The sequence below is a fragment of the Lichenostomus cassidix genome, chromosome 7 (genome assembly GCF_008360975.1).
Source record: "Lichenostomus cassidix isolate B80296 chromosome 7, HeHo_3.0, whole genome shotgun sequence".
Lineage (NCBI taxonomy): Eukaryota > Metazoa > Chordata > Aves > Passeriformes > Meliphagidae > Lichenostomus > Lichenostomus cassidix.
In genome coordinates, this window is record NC_139488.1 from 18,576,337 (window position 1) to 18,603,613 (window position 27,277).

The 27,277-nt window shown below is 38.5% G+C and overlaps 1 protein-coding gene across 2 annotated transcripts; it reads right to left on the minus strand.

The window, feature by feature from the left end:
• Positions 1-1,800: 1,800 nt before the first annotated feature.
• Positions 1,801-26,015, minus strand: PPIG (peptidylprolyl isomerase G). Of its 2 annotated transcripts, XM_085066507.1 has the most exons (14): positions 25,876-26,006; positions 23,910-23,976; positions 18,157-18,236; positions 17,969-18,043; positions 15,741-15,848; positions 15,199-15,243; positions 13,211-13,298; positions 12,100-12,129; positions 11,867-12,006; positions 6,035-6,239; positions 4,877-5,044; positions 4,332-4,416; positions 3,411-3,547; positions 1,801-3,076 (listed from the first exon to the last, which is right to left on the minus strand). In XM_085066507.1, the coding sequence occupies exons 3-14, from the start codon at positions 18,215-18,217 to the stop codon at positions 1,957-1,959; spliced, it is 2,262 nt and encodes a 753-aa protein (XP_084922633.1). In that variant the 5' UTR covers positions 18,218-18,236; positions 23,910-23,976; positions 25,876-26,006; the 3' UTR covers positions 1,801-1,956. The 2 variants fall into 2 exon arrangements, with proteins under 2 accessions (XP_084922633.1, XP_084922632.1); XM_085066506.1 differs by lacking the exon at positions 23,910-23,976 and having other exon boundaries at positions 25,876-26,015.
• Between the last annotated feature and the right edge of the window lie 1,262 nt (positions 26,016-27,277).

A 27,277-nucleotide genomic window follows, 5' to 3' on the forward strand; every position in this document is an offset into this window, starting at 1 on the left:
AGACTCTGAAGCACATGGCATGCACAGCACAGTATAAATGCATGATTAAGCTGCCACACAATTTTCTGAAGCCTAACTTCCGACCATTTTCCTACTACAATCCCCCAAAATAGGACTAAAACTTCTCCAGTCCTACAAGGTTCAGGCAGAAGAGATGCACTATACAGGTCTTTGGTTCACTCCTCTATGTTCTCTTAAGTAACAGCTGTGTCATCCACCCACATGTGGACCTGGGAACATTTTTAAGCACTCTGCATAAAATAACCACTGCAACTCAAAATCCACAGGAGACACTTCTAAAACGTAAAAAAGTAAAAAAGCACTTGACAGCCAAAGCAGCTCCGCTAACTATTCTGCAAAAAAATAACTACACACTTCTAATTTTCTTCCTTTAAAAACATTGCTTTTGTTGTTCACAATCCTCAGTTTTCTCTTGCTTTCAAGACACAACTCTTTCTTTAGAGTAACTGTCTCAATCATAATGTCAAGCATGTTTCAGCACTTCTCCTTATCTGCTGTAAACACACACTGATCATGAAGTGGGTTATAAAGTGAAAATGTTGACAAACTCCTTACAAAGACAGCAAAAGCAAGTTGTATCATCCAGTGAAAAATCTGGCAAAAAATTTCAACTATTACAACATTGTTTTGCCTTGACACAGCTTATGATTAATGCTTGTCACTTCCCTTCGAGATTTTAAAGATTTGCCAGTCGCAGGTGTGAATAGTTTCAAGGACTGGAAGGAGTGTTGGGTTTGTACCACATCTATCCTCCTTTCAGACCACTGCACTGAGTTACCACGTACCAGCTGCTCTTTGAGGATTGCATGTACAGGGGCAGTGCTGCAGCAACACAAGCCAACCTCCTTCTCTTTCGCATGAAGGCGTGGTGGTGAAATAGAAACTGGGGTGGACCTAGAGGCAGGAGAGGAAAGCAGAAAAGGGATGGAATTGGTTTGAGGGACACACACGTTAGAGAATGAGAAGGAATTCCCAGTACAGTCTTTAGAATTAGGGGAAACAGGGAATAAAGCAAATTTCAGTTAAAAACAAAAATATTAAGAGCCTGTCTTAAAACATTACTTGAAATTCTGTTTTAACTAGTCCAAAAGCCAGTACTGGAAAACTGGAAGGGTTTTCTCACGGACTTGTTAATTAACAGTCGAAAAGACTTCTTGGTTCCTTATTCTGACCTCACTGTAAATTCTAGCAATCTGTTTCATCTCTGCGCATCCACTAATTACTCAACTGAGGCACGGTAGTCTGAAGCATCAATTTCTGCAGTAGACAAACATGAAAGCATGGAATGGAAGAGGGTTACAGCAGAAAAAAGTTACACTGATGAGCACTTAAAGTTATTTTTCAGGACAAGGAAATAACTCCCAAACACAGATGACTGCCTTACATGAATGAATTCTACTGCTGGCAGTGACAGGAGCACAAACAAAGATTTACTTAAATCAATTCACTTTGTGATTACAATAAGAACTAACATAATTTACCTCTATAAATAAATTTCCTTAGGATTTATACCTACTGAAATACAGATGTAGCAAGACTGGAGTAATGGATACCTTGCAATATTCTCCTAGCTTTAAGATGACATGTAGTATATCTGCAGCTTTCTTCTTCATATACGGAACAAGCCTCTTCGCTGGCAGCCACTGCTTGCTCTGAACTATGTTCATCATGTAAAAAATAAAAGTGGCATGAAAGTTACCTTTCTAGCTGACAACACACAAGAAGGATACATAATCCAATGAAATATTTAAAACACAGCACACTATATTACACATGTAATTTGTTTTTCATTTCAAGTTTATTAAAACTTTAGCAGTACAAATGATCCAGGTTTTATATTATCAAAAGACCAAACTGAAGTCCACATCTTTAAAAAAGGCGTTCCCCAAAACGTCTCTAAAACTTTGAGACAATGGAAACATTAAGTCCACAAACTCATTCATGCCTGTCGTCATCTGTTCCAGGACTTGTTTCACGATCAGACTTTTTATCCTTACTAGGGGCATGATCTCTTTCCTGACTCTTTGATTTTTGGTTTATTTCTTTTTCTGCTGAGGATCTGGTCTTTTCCTTTTCTTTACTGCTGCGTGAGTATGATTTTTTTGATTCTCTCTCTTTACTACTTGGTCTCTTTTTTGAATCTGGACTTCTATCCTGATCTCTACTAGACTTCTTATCTCTGCTAGATTCAGGACTACTACTTTCACGGCTTTTTGAACGCCTCTTCCTTTGGCTTTCACTACCATTCCTCTTATATGAGCTTCTACTTTCCCTATTTGAATACCTCTCTCTGTTTCTGCTTTGACTTTCATCCCTCTCTGAACTCCTTGATTCTCTCCTTCTCCTGTTTTCTCTTCCTCTGTATTTATCTGGTGTACCTCTCCTTTCTCTGCTTCTTGATCTTCCTCTTCTTCTAGTTTCTCTATCTCTATTCCTTGAATAGTCTTTACTCCTACTGCGATCCCTGTCCCTGCTTCTTGATCTTCCTCTCCTACCCCTATCTCTGCTTTTGCTTCGATCCCTTGTTCGGCTGCTGGAACTGTGTTTTCCCCTACCATGTTCACGCTCTTTGCTTCTTGACTTGCGTTTCTCCCTGTCTTTGCTCTTCCTATGCTCTTGTTCATTACTTCTCGAGCTTGCTCTTTTACTTCTCTCCTTGCTCCTACTTCTTTCCTTCTCTCTCCCTCTAGAATCATAGCGCTTTTCTTTTTCTCTACCTTTCTCATGGTCTCTCTCTTTGCTTCTTGATCTTAGCCTCTTTTCATCATGTCTACTGTGCCTGGAGTCTCTTTCTTTACTTTTTGATTTCTCTCTGCTTTTACTATGGCTTCTAGATTTAGCTCTCTTCTTGGCCTTGCTTTTGCTATGCTTATCATCTTTTTCTGAATTTCTTCTTGTCTCCCTGTCTTTACTGCTGGATTTGTGATCTTTTTTCTTCTCTTTTTCGCCTCTTCGGCTTGGACTTTCAGAAACTTGTCTGTGGTCTGATATTTTTCTCTCTCTTCCTCTTCCTGGGCTCTTTTGATTATCTTTCTTGGTTTCATTTATTTCACTCCTTGGAGAGAAAAAGATACAATTTTAAAAACATTTTCAACTCCCTCCACTCTGAAAAATTAAGCCAGAAGTGAGACAGCTTCACAACTAAAACTCCACATCAGGTAATTTATATTAATAACTATGTATTCATGGTAGCATGGTTAAAATCAGACACAAATAATGGAATAACCGAGTCAGCATCCTGTTTTTTTGAAAGCAATTGTAATTGAAAATCTAAGATGACAGGTACTACTTTTAAATAAAGAAAAAAATAAATTAAAACCCAAAAATTAAAGAAAAAAATAAAACAAAATTATTACATATGCACATGTTCCAGAAAGAAATAATCTTACTTGTCTCCTTTTATCCATCTTTCTCCACTGGACACTCTCATTCTTTGAGCTCTTTGCATTTCTTGCCTCCAATGTGGAGGAGTTTCACTGCGCCGGAATCGATCTCTTGACCTGGATCTGGAAGGCGTCCGGTAACGCTTGGAAGCAAAACAAGAAAATTGTGTCTAAGTTTGAATTTCATGCGCTGTGATACCTAAGCAAGATTTATACCCCTGGCAGCTGGTTCCACATAGCACCTAACATGACACTTCACATGCATATACCAAGTTTCCACTGACAAGTTACTAACTTACTTAATGTATCTGACATTCAACTATAGCAGGAATACAAATACTTCAGGATTTTTGTAATCTGATGAGAGGTCTTCTGCTACTTTTAATTAGCACAAATGCTAATGCTGCTTACTGACAATGAAAACTCATCTTTGAAAGGCAATACAAAAACAATACTTCACACTTGTTAAGAATTTTACTAAAAATTTGAGGAATAGAGACTTCGGTTATTAAAAACATTTGCTACATGGAGCACACTGCGTATGACTTCACAGTATTAAAAGAGCCAATTTGACAGCTCCCCCCTGACAACAAGAGGCAAAGTATTCCCCACACTCCTGGTACTGATATCTTTGGTTCCCTGCTCACCAGAACCCTTTTTCAGCTAACTCCATTCCCCAATTCAAACATTATCATATTCACTTAAAGCATTTTTAAGTTTTTTTTTCTCACCCCCTTCTTCAAACAGACACATGTGCAAACAGGTAGTTTAATTTTCTTTTCTGTCCTCCTTCAAGCCTCAGTCCCCAAATCAATTACAATGCACTTTTTTTTTTCCAAATCAACTATCCCAATGGTCATGGTTAGTAACACCAGCAGTGAGACTGTGCTACCACCTTATTTTGAAGAACACATTGCAAACATTTACCCTTGGTCCTCTTCCTTTTATTTTCCTTCCAGATCTGGTGACTAACAGCCTCCTCTGGTATGTTGACTGTGAATTCGATAGATTACTAAAAATAATTTAAAAAGAGTGATATCGTTTCTACAAGCAAAAATTAAAACCTCTTCAGAAATTAAACTAAACAAAACCATGCAATTTTATTTTACTGCAGACGGTAACATCTACACAGTAAGACTTCAGGTTTTGACCACAATATTTTACAAGATCTCTAGGTTTTCCCATTTTTGGAAAAAGAATAAATTACAGATTCAGATTGGAGAGTTCCAATACCTTTTAAATTAAATTGGGACAGCCGTTATAAATCTTTTATTCACTAAAACCATTTCCAAAGACTAGTCCTTTGTTCTAGGACAAAGGCAACAGTTTCCAATAAAGGGAGAAATCTATTTTTCATCCAGCAGTGCTCACAACATGGAACTATTTAATATGAAAAGGATTCAACATTGAAGTTCTAAAACAATAATGTGATCATACCACTGCCAGCACATAGTCAGACTTCGATATATTACCTTTCTCTTTCCTTCTCTCTGCTTTTTCTCTCTTTTTCTTTTTCATCTGCTTTAGGAGGACTTTTCCTCATCAGGAACCGATTTTCAGGTACAGGAGGAATTTCTTCAGGACGGACAGTAGACAGTGGCTGTGCTTCAGTGTTTTCATCTTCACTTTCACTGGATGAGCTTTATTTTTGTATAGAATAATGCATAATTTGAGTTAACTGGATGAGGGAAGACCTTTCGATCTATTTAAATAATTCAGAAATTCTCTTAATTCAATATACAATGATACGACAAGAATCTCAGAAAACAGAGCTATTTCAGAAGCAACTTTTCCCCCCATGGTATCTTTGTTCCAAAATATACAACTGCAGTAGATTTCTTAACAGCATTTTTTATCTACTAATTCCAATGGTGCAACACTTAACATACACATACTCTCTATTTAGATACAACTTTTTTGTTTAATATATATTCTTTTAAAAACACTATCAGGAGACTAAAATCCAGATTTTACATTAGCATATATAACTGTCTATAGACCGTAACAGTTCCAAGCAATTTACAAACTTTTGTGAAATGGGCTTAGGCCCACAAAAACAGTGTTTAGGCAGCACTGCCCTAAGTGAACACTTCTTAAATTTTACAGCTAGCTTAGAAAAATGTGACTTCCACTGACAACTTTTATCTCATGCTGAACTGTAACAAAACTGTTAGATTGAAAATAATGTTCTCAGAAGCAAGAATGCTACGTTTTATTATCTTCCAGTGAAACTGCAAGAGTTTGGCATATCAGACAAAAAAATAGTTATGTTAATTTGTTAATTTTATGTTTAATTTTCCTTTATTCCTGCATACTACATTTTTGTAAGTTCCACTGCACATGATTTAAACTGAATTGTACAGAAGTAAATTTAGGGAAACAAGCTATCCTTACGCATTTCAAACCTATCAGTCCTTCAACTTTTCAAGCCCATCTAAAGTCTTAGTCCATTCCTCTACATATACATATAAACACTACCCTTAATTATCAAATCACAAATTTTTCTGGTATATGGAAACCAAGTATCTCCTAGACTTCAAAACCTGCTTTGCTAGTTTACAGAAAAGTATGTTGTAGTAATAAGACAAAAGAATTGTACATGTAACAAAACAAAACATCTCAAAACTGACCTTTTCTTGCTTTTCTTTCTCTTTTTCTTTTCTTTCTTATGTTTTTTGGAATTTTTTTTGTGTTTCTTTTTTCGTTTTTTAGATTTCTCTTCTGAAGCACTCTCAGAATCCGATGATGAATCAGAAGATGATTCTGAATCACTTGAACTTTCAGAGCCACTGGATGAAGAAGATGACTTGTGTCTCTTCTTTTCTTCTTTCTTGGCTTTAAATGAGAATAGCAAAGACACATTTCAATATCAAATACTTCTAAACTAATCTCAGAAAAATCAACTCATCTACTGTCAGTCTCAGATTCTTATAATCACGTCATGAGACAACTTCATCAAAATACTTAAGAACAAATTGAATTTTGGAGAAAACACTGTTTCTCCACAGTACAGTAAAGGATATATCTAGAAAAACAAATTTTCAAAATTTGGATTTATGAAACTTTAAGTTAAAAATTTATGCTGCCAAGAACTTGCAGAACCACGTAAGTTTTCTCATGTTTTATACAACATAAGCTACATACAAAGAATTATTTAGAATTTATTTACAGAGTGTTTATAAAATAAATTTCTGTAGACTCGTTTCACCTGACTTCATCAAATCACTAACAAGAGAAATTTTGAAACAGAAACTAAGAGGCACAGACTAAACCAAGCAGTCACTGAATTTAGCTCATTATCCTATTCTGTCAGGTCTTACATTCAGAAAGGAGTGATACAAAGAGTGGTGAAAGATTTCCTCTTCACAGTGATGCAGCACACTGGCTTCCAATCGAATGAGCTAACACTTCTGGTGACAGTGAGCTAGCTGGAGCTTAATTCATGGAACTGGATCAGGTATGTGGTGCTTATCCCAACAGAAACGATCTTGGCCTGTCTTTTTATGCTCATACTCTTCATGGATACTTTTTTCCACCTTATATTGTTACTGAAACCCCCAAACAGTAGAGTGGATGAAATTCAATCCCATCGCACTAAATCTCATTCATTTTTCAGCTTAGCACAACAGACACAGTCATAGCTTATGACAACTGAGATGAGCTCAGTTGGTCAAAGCATGGTGTTAACATCAAGGTCACGGGTTTGATCCCTCTGTGGGCCATTCACTTAAGAGTGGGACTTGACAGCCCTTGTGGGTCCCTTCTGAAGCAGAATATTCTGTAATTCTGTGACTTACACACGGCGTTTTCTATGTGTTTATCCACAAGCATCATCCGATGCAGACAAACAAAAACCTGACACCCAACTGAAAAACTTCAGTCTTTCATAGAGTGTATTAGCCTTCCAGTCATTTCCAGGTGCAGAATAAACTAGCATGTAGTCTTACCAGTTTAGGGCAGCCAACTGATTGAAATCAGCTGGTTCTTATCAGATGTTTTTATGGTGTCTTGCAAAATGATTCCAAAAGACAGGTCTCACCATATTTCTGACTTTTTTTGTAAGTCCAGACCAAGACAACTACTCTCTGTTCTCAAACTTTTGCTCAACATCCTTATTTAAGCACTATATTGAATAAAAAGTCTCTGTAATATTTTGTGTCAGTTTTAGATTGTCTAAATACATATACATGTAGAGAATGTAACAAGTACATATTTACAGCAGAAAATGAAACATTTTTCTAATTAATCTCGATCAAAGGAACCCGGCCAGGTCACAACGAAACAAAAGAATCTCACCTCATCTCTAAATACTAAGAATACAAAAAGTATTAAAAAAGGTAAATGTTTCTGATCTATTACACTCTCAGTTTTGGTCCATTCAAAGGAAAAAAAAATCCTTATATTGCACTATAGTGCTTCCTACGTGCCTTCAGGTAAAACAAGATGTCTCCAAGCTCAATTACAGGAGTGTCTGAATAAGGCATTAATAAATGAAGTGATTTCCTGTATTTTTTTCCTCCTGCATATGTTTTAAGTTTGTTAAAATGTGTGACAGTTTTATCTGCATTCCTGAAACAAGTTTAGGTATGTTAAAATTATTACTTTAAAGTGAATAAGCAATAGATTTAAATGAGGGTCAGTGAGGAACTACTTGAACAAATATCATGTGGTTCTTAATGTGCAGCAAGCAGTCAATGACAGACTTATTTGGGAAATCACGTGGCAGGTAGGGAGCGAAATGACATGGGGGAAAAACGCCCCAAACAACAAACACAACTAAAAAGCCCAGAACTAGTTACACAGCAAAGACAGAGTATCTGGCAAGAGGGCTTGGATAAACTTTCTGGTGACATCTAACTACCTCTGCCCAGCAGCAAATGCTATTTCAAATACTGAAGAAACCTGGTATCGTCCTATTACAGATTATTACAACGAACGAGACCAATCCTGGAACATGGAGGTCATCAAGAAACAGACTTCTATGTACAGTCCAACTGTTCCAGCTCATTACCTTCAGGATCAGGTTTCAACTTATGATCACATCGGAAACAGATACTACTTCTGTTTCATTCTCCACTTCCTACTCCATTCCCTGTGACCTACAATATTTGCTAGACTTTGTGAACAACACGATCACGCTGCGTGATATTGACAAGTATTCTCTGCATCTCAGCTATTTAGGGACTGTAACAAGTCTTACATTAGCCCTATCGCTTGAAATTAAGAAATGACCTGGCCTGAAAACAAAGTTGGGTTCAGGCATAAAAGAACACATCTTATAATCTTGTAATTCACAGCCATGACAAGCAAATAGTTACCTTATAGAAAATCAAATAGGCTAATAAATTATGAATGCAGCCATAATCTACCTTAATTGCAGAAAGCACATTTTTACAAGCAGTGATTCTACAGGGACATCTATAACTTTAATGAAGGTCATGAATCAAGCCTAGCACTGCTCTGTGCAGAATCCTCTAGAAATTCACTTTTTATGAGAAAACTTCACTAGAGACTGTTGTTAAAAACTGCCCACTACACAAAGCCACTTAATTCTTGTTTTTGAATGAGAATGTCAGCATTTTACAGTCTTGATAAGTCCCAAATGACTTTGGTTCAGCAAAAGTACGAGACCTCAAACAGTGCAGCCAAGTTTATTGACTAAAACATCTTCTACAAAACTGGTATCAAACCTGTCCTTAAGAAAACTAACATTACTTTTTTGTTTGACAGTTTTTCTTGTGAACTGTATTAGCTTAGCTAGACTGTAATAACCTTTCTAAATACTGGGTTAATACTTGGCTTTCTTCCTTTTCCTTCACAGATCTTAGGATTTTTCCTAGAACTTTAAGATTGTCTAAAAATTATACCACTTGGCCAGAGAAATTCTTCTTTTATAATTTTTTTAATCTTCTGTTGCTCATTTTCACTTATTTCTCCAACTTTAAGGAACTAAAAAAAAGAAAAACAAAGGAAAATATGACAAACATTCCACTTTTCTAGGTGATCATCCTCTCAAATCCTGTATTAAAAGCTTCTTATCTAGGCCTCTGCAATATTGTAATTGTGATCACTATATCATTCAATTTATGGCATCCAGTAATGTAGCTCAGTCACCATCCACTCATCAATAAATAAATCCAATTCTTCTACACAAGGAGATAATTTTCATAGGTCATAAAGCACCTCACCTGGCTATTCATCGTGACACCCAAAAATCAAATCACCTTTCCTCAGCTTAAACCTACGAGAAAAACATTCATACCAAGCACCTTGCTTTTACTGTGATTCCTTCTGCTAGTGCCATTTTAGCTTCCCTGTTAAACCCAAGTATCAGCTCTATTTTCATTCCATAAAGACCTAACCCCTTTCTTTGTGTTGCCTACCAGACAAGCTCTTACAATAAATATTTAAGACTCCCTTGCCATCCTAATGTACCCTTCCACAGAAATTCATCACTATAGTTCCCTCACAGGCAACCTCCTTGTTCCTTTGTCTTAAAAATCAAGTTCATAGAAGCAGTTTTTCCTGGAAATTGCCTGATAATTCACAGAATCAAAAGTTCCCTTTTGCCTCCCATAGTACTGTACTACAAACAGTTCCACTGTCAGATGACTCTCTGTTGATCATTTTGCATGACACTGACTGCATCTCAGAAACTGCTCTTCCTATCTGGATTCCTTAGCCCCTTCCATTAATTGACAAATCCAAGGGCCTCTTCTGCTCCACTTGTGAACTGTGGACAGCAGCGCGGCAAATTTACTTCAGCAGGTGTGTTGTCACACTGCTGCTCCCATTTCCACTGCTTCAGCCCAGCACAGCTTATCAGTGGTTCCACGTTGGGCATTTAGCAAACAGCTCCATCCATGCTACCATCCCTCAGAGGAGTGGTCCATTTCCCACTAGAGGTCCTACTCATAGCCTTCCCCTTTTAAAAGCAGGATTCTCCATACAGTGGAATTCCTACCATGGTCTGTCATGCAGCATCTTTATCGAGCTGGCTGTGCATTAGTGCCCATCAGGGCCTTTGTCTCCCCCCACACTCTGACCTTCACATGCCTGATTCTGGTGCATATGGCTTGTTGTTCTCCAAACATTCCTACTGCCCATCATTATCTAGAACTGAACCTTATAGCTTTATAGAATGGGCTATCCCATCACCCTGGCATCAATTTCCCTCCATGGCACACCAGGCCAGCTTCAGGAACCAGAGTTGCCTGGAATGCAGCAGTACTGAGTCAGGACAAGGACACAGACAAATGGGTAAGGCAAGACAAGTCAAATCCTTCCAGAAGCCTGTTCCCTCTAAGGAGAAGTTAAAGGGAAACCCAAACTTTTTGTATTTCTTTCGTTCACTGTTTGGATGACAAGTACTTTAAAGCCCTGCCTAAAGGCTGTAAGTCAATAGACTACTCAGTGCCAAGAATTTCATTTAGTCATTCAAGCATTCTAGAGTGGACTTCAAAGGGAGGGTGGCAATCCAGTGAAGACATATATGCAAGTAGGTATCTCAACCCCTAGCTTCACCCCTCCTATATCTGTACTATTTTCTAGTTACACCATCTGTGCATTTCCTAGAGAGATGCCATGCTCCTCAGTACTGTCCAAAAAACCTCCTAATTGTATCCTAACACATGGGATGACCTAGAACCTTTCAGAAGTCAGGAGCCAAAAGATAACTTGGCTTGGAATTCTGTGGTATTGAAGTGATCACTTCACATGCCAAAGTCATTCCGCCACATATCACAACATGTGAACAAAAAGGAGTGAAAAACCAAGAAGCTGAAGTTCAAATGCCTGCACTTTCCTCTGGCCAAACAAACCATTATTCTTGTGTTGTGCTTCAGTATCTTTGGTGCAACCCTTCACAGTATGTACCAACACGACATGCTATGAATGAAATAGCAGGATGATCCCCCATCATAGTTCCCACAAAACAAGCACTCTGCTTCTCTTTTAAAATAACGCTCAATCCATACTATGTTCAGTTCTGAAATGGCAGAGCAGGACATCCCTTCCACAAAGAAAGACAGGTTCTGTCATACTCCTCTTTAAGAATGGTTTTTAGTAACTTATAAAGTGTATGAGCTAAAGGGCCAATCCCAGCTTTTCTAATCTAAGTGCCTGTTTTGAACAGTTACCTTAGAGCAACCTGAAACAAGTTCAATACCTTCTGGAAAATCAGAAGTTATCAAATGCTGTCCAGCTTTGTACTAAAATTTAGCTAGTGTAAGAAAATTCAAGACAGGAGAGTGTTTGAAAAAAAAAGCATGTATGACTGTTCTTTAACATCTTTTACATCACCAGCTTTTAAGCTCTTTAGAAGACAAGCTGCTCTGCAACATTATTCACCTTTTCACCAATTGCACCATCATCTATCACAAGTAAGTTTCTAAATATTTTTATAAGCAACCAACATGGAAGAAAGCAAGCAAAATTACCTCATATGTACAGTTCAACTTTACCTTTGGATTTTGGAATTAACTCTCCACAACTTAGTATGCGTACTTCAGCATATGGTTTACTAGATGCATCTGTTTTCTGGTTTTCTATTTCTCTCACAACTTCCTGACCTGAGATGACTTGTCCAAAAACAACATGATGCCTGAAGAATGTAAACAAAAGTAAGTATTTTTAGCACTTAATTTTCTCAAGGCAGTTCCCAAACAACTGAAAGAAGAAAGTAAGAGATATTTACCCATCTAAATGAGGTGTAGGTTTAGTTGTTCTGTTGTTTCCAGATTTTAATTTAAAGAGAAAACAAAATCAGTATTAGTGAAACACAGTCAGCATTTGAAGCATGTCATCTACACATACAAAGGTGCAATAATAAAATTGAACAAAACCAATATATATCATTCTAAATTTGCAGTTAAAAATATTTAATGTTTATTATGTTAAACTACCCATTCAATGAAACACTTTAATTACATTTTACTGAAAAAAACCCCCAAACAAAATTGTACATAAATTTTTAGACACAATCCTCATACAGGATATAATAAGTTCCTATTTATTAAATTATATAAGTACTACCAGGAACAGATACAAAGATCTGCAGGAAAAGTGCAAATAACCTTCTACACATTGGAAAATAACCAGAAAACACTGGAAGAAAAAGTATCTTCATGTACAGATTATTTGATACAGAAGCAGAACTGACTTTCTCTCAGCTTTCCCCTATACTAGCATTACTAAGGCATACATGTCAGTTATGGCAGAGTAGAAAATTCAGATGATTGGAGTAATGATCACTCAAAAATCCCAAAGTAAGTTTTAATGCTGACATACACAGCTTGTTATGTTAACTAAGGCTACGAAACATGAGTAAGAGTCATGTATTTTGAGAATGTTTTCTGTAGATAATTTAGATTTTAAAAGAGTTTACTGTAATGTACTTTAAGAATTTAAGTTCTACCTATAAATAAGACTGTATTGGAAAGCTATTCTGTGATTAAAAAATGCTCTATACTACTTTTGAGAGCACCCAGAGCTGTTTTGCTTCCTTCCAGAAAGCAGTTTATTAGAGTAGTAAGAATTTTATAGGAAACTAACTGGTTTGCTTTATTGCCCAAGTTAGAATACAGCTACTGAAAACTACCAAAAGCCCTTTTGCACAGACAATTAACACTAAACACAGATGGGGTAAAAGGAAGCACATTAGGAAAATGTGCTACTTCCAAGCAACTTTGAAAAAAACCATCCATTTTGGCTTTGCACAGGAGCTAGTCTTCTATATTTAAAAGGATTCTCTTCACAGCTTACAAATAGCAAACCATATACACATTTCAAGACATTTCAATACTTACATAAAGAACTGTGAACCATTTGTATCTTTCCCTCGGTTGGCCATTGAAAGGAGAAATTCTTTGTTGTGCTTTACAGCAAAACTTTCATCTAAAGAAAGTGTTTTCAGTTACTTTAAGCATACCATATATGCTTAGGTAAATGCTATCGATAGTCTAAGTAAACTCATCCTTATTAAATAAATCTGCTAGTCACTTGAATGGGTTGTATTAAAAATAACAGCTATTTTAAAAACATATTATTCTGTTCATTCTATATAACAAGGAGAAATATGAATCAATTTTGTAGCCTGAGGGAGAAAAAAATTAAAATTTAGTATTCTTGCTCAAAAGATTTGTCTCCTACCAACATTAGCAGAGATGTTTAAGTTGTTGCTCTCTTTATTTTTCCTTGGAACAGAAGCTGTGTATTAACTATTAATAAATCCCTAATTTTCAGGCATTTTGTTTTGGTTTTTTTTAGTACACATGGATATCCAGCTTAACAGCAATTCCAATCAACTCCTATTTGTCTGATAGACACAGAAAAGTTTATCAAGTTGGCCATAAAGAAAATCAGTTTAACGAATCCTACTTCTTATGAGCAAATAATTGTTAATAGCTCAAACTAAATCCCAATGAAACTATGAAATGAAAAAAGTGTAAAATGTAATCACTATTCTTCATTTAAGACACCTGTAAGAGAATCCTCTCTCTTCTTTCCCAAAACAGCAAAAGAGGCTTTGGGGGGACAGAAATTCTTCAGATGAGAGAATATTTGTTCAATACTGTTTGGATACAGGTGGCAGGAACAAGCATTAACAAAGAAAAATGTACAACATTTGTAATGCTACTGTCAGTAGTCATGAAAGGGACAGTCCCACTCACTCGCCAATCACTTGTACACTTGTACTAGCTGGCACAGCATCAAATGTCAATCTAAGCCTATGGTGACTTGGTTAATTGATCCACAAAAGCAAAATCTTCCACAAATTCAGTTTCATACTGTGGCCAGCCAGGTTGAACAGCCAGCTTGCCACTACAGAAGGTAAGTGGAGGTTGTGCTCATTTTTCCATCTCTGCCAGCCATATATTTCTTCAAACCTAGCTACTCATTTGTGTTGGTTCTGAAGGTTGCCAAATTATTTAACTCACTGATGTTGAAATACGTAATTTTTTTTTTCTGCAATAATCTTTAGGCATTTTAGCAAGCTGAATCAGGTCAAAGTTTGATCAGGGAATCAGTGCAAAGTAAAGCCCCCTCCCTCTTCTGGCAGTTGCAAACTGTTGATTCCACTTAAAGTCTAATATAAAATTGCAGCCTGGCCCTACTACAGCAGTGAACAATTCTTTTAATTTTGTGCTGCAAGGTGAGACAACAACCAAAGGTAAAGAAAAGTGTATGGGAAGGGAGAGAAGCATAACCTCGCCTGTTGGTGGCAGCTACCCATCATGTGGGCTAGGGCGTAACACAACAACCGCCCCAAGAAACAGAGCTACTCCACTACATTCTGGAGAAACACAGGCTGAGAAACACAGCAAGTACATCTTCTTCTGCTACACTGGCTGAAAAAGAACCAGGACTGTGAGATAACTAAGGGCTCTACCAGTAATTCATCTTGGGTTCAGGAATGCAGGGCTTTATGTGTTCTTTTAAATAAAAATTTGCAAGGAAACCCAGCCCCATCACACCTTTCTCCCTTCCCCTTGAAGAGAAGACAATCCCCAACTTTTAGCTAGCTGATCAAACCAACAGTAAATGCTTAAAAACAGCAAAAAAATGTAAATCTGGTAAAAGGGACATATACAAAGGAGTTCAGTTTTAGTTTTTCATTCATTACAATGGTTCATATCTTAAAAGTAAAATAACTTAAACAGTACAGTCAAATGCCTCTAAGACCAAATAAAATGTTTTAAAAAATGAAATTCAGGTTTATAGAACAAAGACTACAAAATGTAAAAGTGATTATTTATTGTAACACCAGAACAGAGCAGACTGATAAAACTCTTACCTTCAAAAAAGCCACCATAAATGGATTCTCCTCCTCTGCCATTTCCTTGAAAGAGGAAAAGTAACAGTTAAAGCAGTGATTTAAAGAGTCACACTATGTGGAAGGTGCTTCATAATACTAATGTAACTGCATCCAAGTCACTGACATTATTCCTCAAGATAGGCAAACACAATCAAGATGCATCTTTGTAATCCAAAACCAAAAAACTTGGAAAACAAGAAAGTATTCTCCCATGTATTCTGCTATAGTCTCCCTTTTTTTAAGCAGCAGATACAAAATTTTATTCTCACACTTAAACCTTCCAACAAGAGGTACTTAGATCTCTGAATATTTAAGGTAACAGAGGAAAAGTATGTGTATGTGTATGCATACATGTACCTAAGTTTATCATATAAGTTCTCATGGAAAAGTTCTCACACAGAAGAAAGGGAAAAAAGCAGCCATGTCTGTCACAGAATAATTACTATAAGTAAATGGTTTTATACAAACTTCTGCAATGTTTACATAAGCATTAAAGTTTTCTTTAAAAGTTCACATCATACCTTCACTGAAGTCACCTCCTTGGATCATAAAATCTTTCACAACCCTGTGAAACAGACAACTTTTGTAATGCAATGGCTTTTGGGTGGACTTTCCTGTACCCTTTTCACCTAAAGAAGAGAATGAACAAAATCAAAAATTACTCTCTTCACCTGTAAAATCTTCATTACAAAAAAAGTGCTATACATGCACTTAACCAAAATCATCTATTTCACTCTGAAAAACTGGCTTGTGAGGCAGACACCTGCATCACCAGCAAGAAACTGGCATTTAAGAAAGCAGTGCAGAAACTACTTTCTGCCTTTACAGTTATACTAGAAGAACCCCTTACCGACATTAGTATACAACTCTGGTCTTTTCCATGAAGACTGACTGAAATTAAACATCCAGCTTAGGTTTATGATAACTGGTATTGCTCAGAAACATGTAAGAAACACTCAGATTTTTAGTTACAACCCCAAAAGGTTAAGGTACCATAGAAGCTCATAAGGTGGAAGGAGGAGGACTCTCATTCCCTCCCCTGCTCATGATGACAACTTCTTCCTTCCTTACATGGGCTCTGCTACTTAAGCAGACTCTGCTTCAGCTACATCATCATGGCCTTTCCCCGCTACCCTCCAACAGATAAGGTTTCTGCTGAGTTTGCAAGATTAATGGCTCATGGGTCCTGTAAACAGTAGAGCCAACCTCAATGGAACAGTAAGGTAATCAGTGGGACTTCTCAAGAAATATCTCTCCCTCTCAGTGCTGGCAAACTGTTAGACTGCATCTTCCTACAATCTTATCCTGAGTTATTAACTGGCAGCTTTTGTCAAGGGCAGTTGCCTCTGAACTTAATCTGCAACAGACTGGTGTCTCCAAATGGATTTGAATAGCTAGAAAAACCCCCCCTCTTGATAGGAACTCTGATAAATGTGAAGCTGTGTATGTTCCACTAACTTAGCGCATGCCAGGAAAACATGGAGTTGCTGATCCCCATTTTACAAAGACAGCACACACTTTTCAAAATCACCAGAAAAAAGATGAGTAAGAAAAACAAACGAAAAGTTTGAATTCATTTGCTGATGATCAATATCATAAACTTTCTACGTATTTTTCTCACCATTCTTGTATGTGTTAAGGCTGCAAAATAGTTTAGGATCTGGATTTGATTATTGATGTCTGCAACACAGTGTTAACTTAGTCATACTTGTTGCTGACCTGAAATGCTGTTGAAAGACTTCAATTCACAAATTTAAGTCAGTAGCAGGGAGTAACACCTTCATTCAATAATCTGACTTTTGGGCAGTTGACAGCAGATCAAGAATGACAGTGTTGTGTTAACGTAGTCACAGCCACTAAAAATAACTACTTTAAAGTTCAAACTTGTTAACAAATTCTGATAATCTGATTTTGTGCCAGTAAACCTAATGTCAGATCAGATAGTACCTACATTCCCACAGACTTTGTGAATGATGTACTACATGTTCTAGTTAACATGAATGTAATTATGTATCCACACCTGATTCAGATCATGGGAGTCACTATAAGACCTACAGATCCTTAACCTGAAAAACAACAAAACTGGAAGGAAAGGAAGAAGAAAAAGCTGAAGACAGAAAGCATGAATGCCATTTACGTATTCACAAAATTATTCTTGTGACAATAAACTCAAGTTTTGCTAAGCTGTCACCATTTGCAACAAAAGTGTGCAGTCCACAGGAAAATAATTCTGTTAGTAAATGTTTCTGAGAGAGAATCTTCCGAGTATTTTCTTCAAGAACTAAACTTTGAATAGGATTGGAAATCACCAGTGTCCATCAATAAATTAAAATAAAGGCAAAAATAACTAATGAATACCAGCCGTACCTTCCAAATACCTTGAAGTATCATAAGACTGAAAAGTAAGTCTGTGTGGTTGACCTCTTGCTGGCTACCTTTCAAGACTGGATGATGTTATATAATGTGAACAGTAATATCTGTGCTAGGAACAGAAAATCAGCTTACTGTGCCTGTACCTAAAGTTGGTTAGTATATACTCCAACATACTAAGCCAAAGCTCAACTGCTTTGGCTATAAGTGATATGTGTATGATCGTATGTGTATAATCAGCTAAATCTTCAGAGGTGTCAAGAACCAATGTTGAACTTATTTTCCTATTTAAGAAAATGTCAGGAACAATAACAGATATCAAACTAGTTAACGTGGTATTACATTAAAAATTACAGATTAAATAGGAAAATCTACAAACCTGTGCAAAGGCAGCGAAAATTCTCACATGTCTTTGGACACACATCTGAAAATAATTCAAAGACCACTCTTCCAGCTAGAAAAAAAAAAAGCACCATATTTATTGTGAAGTTAAATGGTATTTGTATTATTCTTATACATATCTCATAGGAATATCATGCTGCTGAATCAATATTTTCATTTTCTTACCGGGTACATTGTTGATGGCTATGTCAAAAAAGCAACGAGGTCTCTGGACCTTTACTCCCATGGCTTCAGAAGTCTAAATACTGTAAGTAATAAAAATAAAATTTAGTTTTTCCTTCTGTGTATTGAAATAATGCGTAAGTCAATACAGAAGTCAACAAAAATAGCACGGGAAAAAAAAAACCCAAACCCCAGACAGCAAAAATAAGCATTTTTTAAAATTTCAGAAAATGCAAAGTATTTTAGGTCATTTTCATGTGTTGTAGCCCCAAATGAGTGATTTTCTTCACATTTGCTACAACAACAATAAATTTAAACTTGAGTGCCATACTTCAGGTGGGGAAATACGAAAGGAAAAGATACCATAAGATATGGGCAAGACTTAAGCATTCAATTTTCAAAATTCAGTATTTCCTGGACTCCTGTCATGGCAGTTATCAGGCATTGCTCCAATTAGGATCCAAACCATGCTAGGCAAAAAAAAAATACAAAAGTGTAGCTCTTCCACAACTTCTGCTAAATGAAATTATTTCATCTTTTCATTGTTTCTTTTCCTTTTATGTCATTGGTTATCTCTTGACACACCACCATTGGTAACATTTTAAAGTTGTATAGATGCATAGTGCTGCTTAAGGACATGGTTTAGCGATGGTCTTGGTACTGTCAGATTTACTGTTTCAACTCAATGGTCCTAAGGCTTTTTTCCAACCTAAATGATTTTATGATTCCTTATAGAGAATTTTAATACAACTTTTCCCTTATCTTTGAGCATACAAATCCTTTTATTTTTCTGTAACAACCTATGTTTTAATTCCATCTGCATCTCCAACATTCCAACCAGTATGTACAATCATATTCTTTTCCTTTTCTAAATCCCTATCCTCTCTGAGTAACTTCAGAGTGGGGAAAAAACACCCAACAGAACAGTGACAGCAAAAGGATCTGTAAGACAGGAGCATCTCTTCCGGAATTTGGAGTATAATCCATACATTTTCAGTCCTAATCATTTTTCATTGCCAGAAAACATGACTCAAATCTAGCTGACATACTGCACAAGTCTCTCCTAAAGCTTCACTCATAGCTGCACCACAGAACATCCTTGAAAAATTCAATTGTCACCATCTGTCACCCTCAGCATATGAACAAGAGGCTGTAAGAAATTAAGACAGTAGTGTAATCGTGTTAGTCTATATTCTCTCTACTTGTGCTGTCATTCCTGACATTTTGCTAAGATTACACAGCAAAAATTAAGAGAAATGCAGGACTGGTTTAAATTAAGCACCACTCAGTAGTTAATTATTGTGATTTTTAGCACAAGAAGGTTTTGAAAAAATGCAGAATCTCACTAGATATTCTTTGGGTGTGTAACAAATACATTCACACACAAGCCAGACACTGGTCAAAAGCAGCAGGCTTATCTCAGTCTGCTTGGTCCTCTCCCTGAATTAGCATTTCTCTCCTATTAGTATAACAAATTTTGTAACTGGCAGAGAAACAAAAAAAGAAAATGCCCATAGCTGAAAACTTTGATGCCATCAGGTTAGCAGGAGGCTGCCCAGGTTGCCACACTGCTGCAGAAACTGCAAAGCAGTCCAGGAAGGATGAGATAGGTGGTAGTGGACAAGCTGCTTTCAGAACTGAGACCAGCCCAAAGGACATCCATCAACTCCCTGTCAGCAGCAGAACAGACTACACAGCTGCATGGGGATACTTTTTGCAAGGAAACCTTTCACAATAAATGCAATAATATTGTTTGGTGCTACAACTGATTGTTTCAGCTGAACTGTCAGTTTTAACTGAATCTACTGAGCATCAATACCACAAGTGATTGACCACTTGTACCCAAACTTTAAGCACTTAATTGTAGTGCTTAAGTGAGAAGGAATTTAACTCCTCCTTTATAAGCCATTTGCTTGAGAAATGTAGAGGTATACCTTAACATTCATATACTGTATTTTAGCCAAAATAAATGACAACTATCTTGACATGTGACATAATTTTTATTTCAAACATTGAAAATGACTAAAGCTAAATTGTGAAGTAAATATAAACATATTTATGTCAGTCAATTTTTAACTGGGTTCTGTAGAGGATAGGAGGGAGAAAGCAGAAATGAAGAATTCTACTTGAGTCCCTATTCCCACCAAGTTTTCTGAATTTGATATTTTTCTATCTCCACATTGTTTCATGATCAATGGGAAAAACGGTAGTCCATGCTCTAATCATTACCTCCAATGTACTCTGCACTTTACCTAAATCCTCCAATAATATGCCCTAAACACTGGCTGCACTTGATTCTAAATGACAAGTATGGCAATGGGTCAGTGTGAACCTCCTGAATAGACAAACACCAGGCTAAGCAAATATATCTCACTCTTGAGCTCACAGTGCCTAGAAAACCAGGCTAAGATATCAGTGTCACATATTTATCCTACCTGCCTTACAAGTCAAGTGAGCATTTCTTTTCCAATACACTTAAATACCCTTTGCACTGTTATTTTAGCAGATCTTTTCCTGATATGCTACACAGAAAATTAATAAGTTACCAATGATCCTTAAAGTAGTAATTTCTATTCATGTAGTATGTAACACCAAACATGATCTTCAACATACTGGTAATTTAAAACCTGTCTGTATTAAAAGCCAGTACAGAGGGTCTGGACATTAAATATAGAACCAACAAAGACAAACAGGAAAAATATGCCAAGAACAAAGTCAGAAAATACCAAGAATGAAGCCAGAAAATTACAAGTAAAGCTCAGTAGTGCTACAGGTCTGATAACAACAGGGCTTAAATGACTTGTGCTATTTATCTCTCAAAGTTTATTTTCAGTTAGAATGTGGATACTTTCAACCCTCAAGACCCAGCATTTAACTGTGAACTTGACGGAATTTTACTAGTGAAAAGAATTTGAATTTGATGCCAACCCAAAAGATGCTCACTATCCATACATGCAAAAAATGTGCTACGCAGGAGGACAATCTTGCTACGTCAGCTCACTTTTTCCTTCCAAAACTCTAAGGAAGCCCAAACTATCCTGAAATTTTCAATCTATTCATCATTCTCAACCAACTTGTTTGAAGAGGCTCTTACTAAGTCTAAAGAGAATCTATGACCAAAAAAACCCCAAAGGCAGCCAAGCACCCAAAATACCACTACAGCATATCTATAAAAAAAGGCTTCTTTCTTTTATGTCTGAAAGTAGAATTACTGTTCAGCTTAGAGCATATTGGTATTTGTTGACAAATACACCTAAAGTACTTAGTCTTGTCAGAATAGCTTCATCCACAAACAACATTTCACCACGTCCCTAAAGGTTCACGTCACTTCACACCTCCATCAGCCTCGTTATTTTGTTAAAATATTTGCAGGGTTAAAGCTGGCCAACTCAAGGCCAGGCTGCTAGCAGCTCTTCTCCTTCAAAATTATAATCTGTGTCAATGGAAAAAGGTAACTATCCCAAACTGTTCACAAGCAACTTTCTGCCAAGGATTATCACTGATATTTGTGTATCTGCTTAAACACATCTTGGGAAATTTTGTTTTCAAAATCACCTGTGCTAGCAGGGATCTGGTAATAATACTTTTTAACACACACTAGAACCTTTTGATTGAACAGGCAGAAAGCACTCACAGGTGCACAACTGAATTATCAGTGTGTCATGCATCCCAAAGAAGCTGACAGCAAGCAGCAATACAGTAGTATTTCCTAGTTTCATAGGAGGAAAAAAACCCTTCATTTATAACTGTGCTGAACAGGTCATGGGACTACTGATTTGTTTCAGTCCCAGTACAGGATAGAATAGTAAGCAAAGATTTATTGTGTCCTATTCCTTCACTTTTTCCCAGTCATTACGAGTTCATCCAGATTTTGAATTTCCCTTTACCTTGCCTTTCTATGCGCTTCCTTGCATCAACTTACAATTACCTGCACTGATCTTTATTCAATGTCCAAATAAAGTGAACAACAAAGTACATAAATTCACATTCCTAGCATTTTATTTCACACCATCTACGAATGCAGGAAGACTAAACCATATTGATACATATCTCAAAAACAGGCATGCAGAATCTCCAGAAATATATTTTTAAGCAAAACTTTGAGTTCAGAAAACACAAATGCACAAAGTAAATACTGAACATATATTCTTTAAAGCTGTGGCTGCAGTCACTTGAAGACAATATAAATGTGGGCTGATACTGCAATAGAAGGTTCCTCCACCCACGTGTTTAGCTTACATACAAGTGGCTACCTAGCTGCATAAAAACTACCCTTTCCTCCCCCCTCCATGGAAAGACATGACCACAGCATATATCAGCTTAAAGTGATGGCAGAGCCATAGACTAAAAATGTTACATGCTCGTTCCAGTATGGAGTAAACTAGAAGTGAATTTATGATTGCAAAATGGGAGACATGAAAATTTGTTCATAGTTCCATTCCTGTGACAGAGCTTGCAGCTGTGTTAGCATGATACTGAAGATGAGAACAACAAAAACCTAAACAGACCAACCCTCAATCTCCGTAATTTCCTCAGCATTTTTCCCAAACACCACCATCTTTTCCTCTGTACTTCACAGTCTGAAAATTCTGAATTAGCAGCAATAACATCTAAGGAAATGGATTTTTTTTCATTTCACTGATTGGCAGCACAGGACTTTTGTCAGATCTAGGAATAAGGTACTACATTAGAACACATTTCAGATTTAGGATGACATCTTTTCAATCCCATGAACTCAACACACCTATATGAAAATAAGAAAACATTTGCTTTCTACACGTCTATGAAACTCATGCAGGAAGACTTTCTACTCATTAAGAAGAACCATGCATTACAGGCTTTCAATCCGACTGTCTCTTCCAAAAAAAGCAAACCATAGAGTAAAACTTACAACATTTTTTCAGGCAAAAAGTTATTGACACTTTCCACCAGGCCTCCTTCTCAATAATAATGTTACAAGTCGTGACTGGACTACTGACTGGACTACTGACTGGACTACTGACTGGACTACTGACTGGACTACTTAGTATTTGTTTCCCTCTAAAAAAGGAAATCAGACACCTGGCAATATCAGCCTTGTCTCCCATGGACATGAGGCAATTGAGACTTTAGAAAATAGGTCCTTAGATAGGTCCTGACTAAATATGCAGTACATACTCCTAACCCTACTGCACTGGTAGTCCACTTACATCACTTTCAGTATGACTTTTTGCAATTATGAACATGAATTTAGTCTTCTTGTACTGAAGTATAAGGACTACACACCCAATTATAACACCTCAGCTAGGAGAGCATGACTGAGCTGAAAAGGTAGTAAGATTCTGAAAGTGTTTAAACAGAAGTACAGGTTCTTCTTGGATCATCCCCTTTATTTTTCTAGAAAGGGGGATACCTACAATGAAAAATGTTAAAATATCTAACCACGCTCTTGTCACTTGCAAGTAAAAATCTGTTGACAAGTCTTAGTCATGATTTTCTATTATCTAATTTATGCAGAAAGTACTTTTTTTCCTGTGCTATGATTTGTGAAAAAAATACAGGTATTTTCTATCAGGTCTGTGCACAAATAAGTGCACTTGTTGGTGTGAGTCTGCATAAGCCTGAATCCACGAACTTTTATTTTAAAGTGTATAAAGTGCTTAGAAAAGGCAAGTCTTTGCTTTGTATGAAAGTGAAAAAAAAAAACCTTTTACAGCATATAATCTCCAAGTCATGTAAATCCCAAACTGAATTTCAGCAGTGAAATCCTTTCCTACCTGTTACTGAAGATGACAGCGAGGCAAGAAAACCATGCAACGGTATGAGACAGCGCTGAATGCTGACCTGTATTTGTCAACCATAACGAAAAAAGGTTTGTTGTATCATCTTTTATTCACATGTTCTACTCCTTTCTCTACTCCTCTAGCACTAGACCCCTTCTATGCCTCATCCCAGCCTCTGACCTAAACCTCATTGCATTAGAAGATGGCCAGATTTTTTCCTTGGCACTGACTGACTCTGATTGCAAATGGAAGATTGCTCCTAAATTACCACTGCATGGAGGAATGGACTGGTAGTGGAGAAATCATGCTGCAACACAGTAAAATCCTCCCGCATTACATATTCTTCACTCTAAATTCCCTCATAATCCCCAGATTTTCTGAGATCCTATGAGGGAAAAACCCAAATCTTCTCTTGATAACAGCTTGATGACTGCTAACTAATTAAAAAAAATAATGTTTGTTTCACAGAAGAGGACTCGAAGAGTGGGAAGACTTAGTAAGAAATATAGTTCCAAAGGGTGCTCTCAGAGAGCTACTGATGCTGCTATCCTTTTTATGCTCCCCTTCAGATCTACTTCATACACAGGGAACTACATTATTTCTGAAATATTTATAAATAATTTTTACAAACTGATAAATCAAGCTGTGTGAGTTTAGACAAACTAATGCTTCATAAATCATGTCTAACATCCGAATTGTTACCATATTTTTATCATGGTAGCACCTAAAATTTTGAGCCATGCTGGACCTCATTGCAATGGGAATAGTGAAACAAAACGGCAGGAAAAAATAACCCAACATAAAACCACACCAACCTAAAAAAACCCCCTAGAAACATTTATCATTATCCAAAGAACAGCCTCTTCTACAAGCAATATGGAAAAGAAAAAAGTGAAACTCCCCAAATATTCTCTCAGAAAAGATACACCTTAGAAAATAGACTAAATGCAAGATAATGGTCTGACGCTTCTCTTAAAGCAGGTCTCAGATGATTACTAAATACAATTAACTTAACCAGTCAAATATCACGAAATCGCTGGCCAAAGTGACTTTATCATTATTAATAGATTTTCTGATTGTGACTGACCTGAAAGGCAATGTTTTGTACTACAACAGATATTCTGTCCACGGTTTCAGTAAACTATTTCTTTTTCTCTTAAGTCTCTTTCTTTTAAAGCCTCTTCATGCCCTCAAAGTAGAGCCATATATATGCAGTACTTATAGTTTGGTCATGGCTGCAAACAAAATGAGCCTGAAACTCAATATTCATGGAAGTCTTTAAAACGCCTTAGGAAATCCCTAAAAGATAATGGCAGAGGAGTCTCCTGCCAGACACGGTAGCTCCTGCAGGCTCCACTTCCCTAGGAGAGGCCTGCAGAGGGAAGAACATGTGGCACGCAGACAGCCCCGCTCCTTCTCCGTCTAGGGGAGGAGGGAAGACTCATTCAAACTCCCCAGCAGCACCCGAGCCCGCCCAGGGTGCTCGCTGCGGGCACAGACCCGCGGCTCGCCAGGCCGCACAGAGGCACAGCCGGCCTGGCCGACGCGACCCCCGGCGGTGTGCGCCAGGCCCCGGGCGCCGCTTCACCCACCCTGCAGCTCCCGCCCGCCGCGGGCCGCGCTCGCAGCTCCTGACACCCTTCCCCCTCAGGGCCGCTCTCAGCCGGGATGCGCCGGGCGCCGCGGGCAGCCCGCCCCCCGCACACGGGCCGCCGGGCCTTGCGAGGGGCGTGTGCGCCGAGGCAGCGCGGGCGACCGCCTCAGGCCCGCTCCGAAACGGCGGCCGGGCCGGCCGGGAGGGGCCGGAGCTCCTATCCGCGCCGTGACCGAGCCTCAGGCCCCGCGGTGCTGCGACCTCCTCCTCCTCCGCCGCCCGCCCAGCCCCGGCGCGGCCCGGGCCACGACCCTCCCTCGGCCGCTCCGGCGCCCGGCGCTGCCCGGCGGCGTGGCCGGCACTCACCCGCTGGTGGCCCTTGTCGCCCCGCGCCGCTCAGCGCCGCGCAGCCGCCATGTTGGAGCTGGTGCGGCACGGACTGCGTCAGTCGCGGGCAGGGCGGGAGCGGCGACCCGGGGGCGGCGCGCCGGGGGCGGGGGGAAATGTGGCGGCGGGAGCGGCGGTGCCCCGGCCCGGGCGGGGTGCGAGGGGTCGCGGGCAACGAGTCAGCCCAGCCCGCAGCGTGGGCCGCTCGCAAGGAGCCCGAGCGGCTGGGGGAGGGGCGCCCGCCTCTCCGGCTCGTCAGCGGCGCTCCGCCCCTCCCGCCGCCCCGGGCGCGGCGCGGGAAGCGGCTGGGGCGGCTGGGGCGGCTGGGGAGGCGGCAGCTCCGCGGGCCCTTTCTAGCCAAACGGGCTCGAGAGTAGTGCTGCTCTTCCCCGCCCGCGCGACAGCGACTGGCGCCGTAGCGACGAGCCCGCGAAATGGCCAAGGATCGGTCAATGAGCCATCCTGCGCGGTGCTGGCAGCGCTCAGGGTTCCTCCAGCAGCACAGATCGCCTGCGCCTGTAAAGAATTAAAATGTACGCCCGCTGTGCAAAAAAAAAGTTACTGATAGTAGTATCCCATTTGTGTATATTGCAATTCAAAGTTAATTTATCTTAAAACTGAGGACATGAAAGTTTATGACAATGCATAAAGTTGTGAGCACCTTCAAAATTAACTGAGACTGGCACCGAGCTATGTACCTCCTTTGGTGGGTTTTAATTCAAACCAAGAGGCATTTCGGTCAGTAATCATATACATAATGGGAAGTAATGGAAGTTAACGTAACTGGCTGTTGAGAAGTTTGTTAGAAGCAGAAAACCTAATGATGTCCTTATGGTTTTCTGTAAAAAAAATAGTGAATCTGACACCTGTGAGTTCTGAAATACTGAAGAAACTTGTGAGTGAACATCTGTTCAGTAAATCAACACTGGCTTCAGCACAGCATGCTTTGTTAAGTCTTGCTTTCCTCCCCTATGTGTCCAATTTAGAATTTAATGTAATTTTACGTAGCATTTTTAATTTGGTTTGAGCATTGTTTCATTTTATCCAAATGTACTTTTACAAGTCAAAAATGAAAAGTTCAGCATCTCGTAAATGAAAAATCTGTATGATTTACAGAAGTCTCCTTCATATGAACATGGAATTGCTTTCCTCTACAGTTTTCCTCTCAGATGCCTTCGAATTGTTATGAGTTTGCACAAGGCCTGACATTCTTGAAAGGGGTACCTCATGTGCCACCCTTTGGGATCACCTGGCAGGTTTTGGGTCTCGCACTGTTACTTGCATGCATGTGTAAACTGTAACTGAGGTGATACGGAATTTGTTAGCAGGAGGATACAGAACCTGTTCCAGTTACAAAATTCTACAGTTACAAAAATTGTTA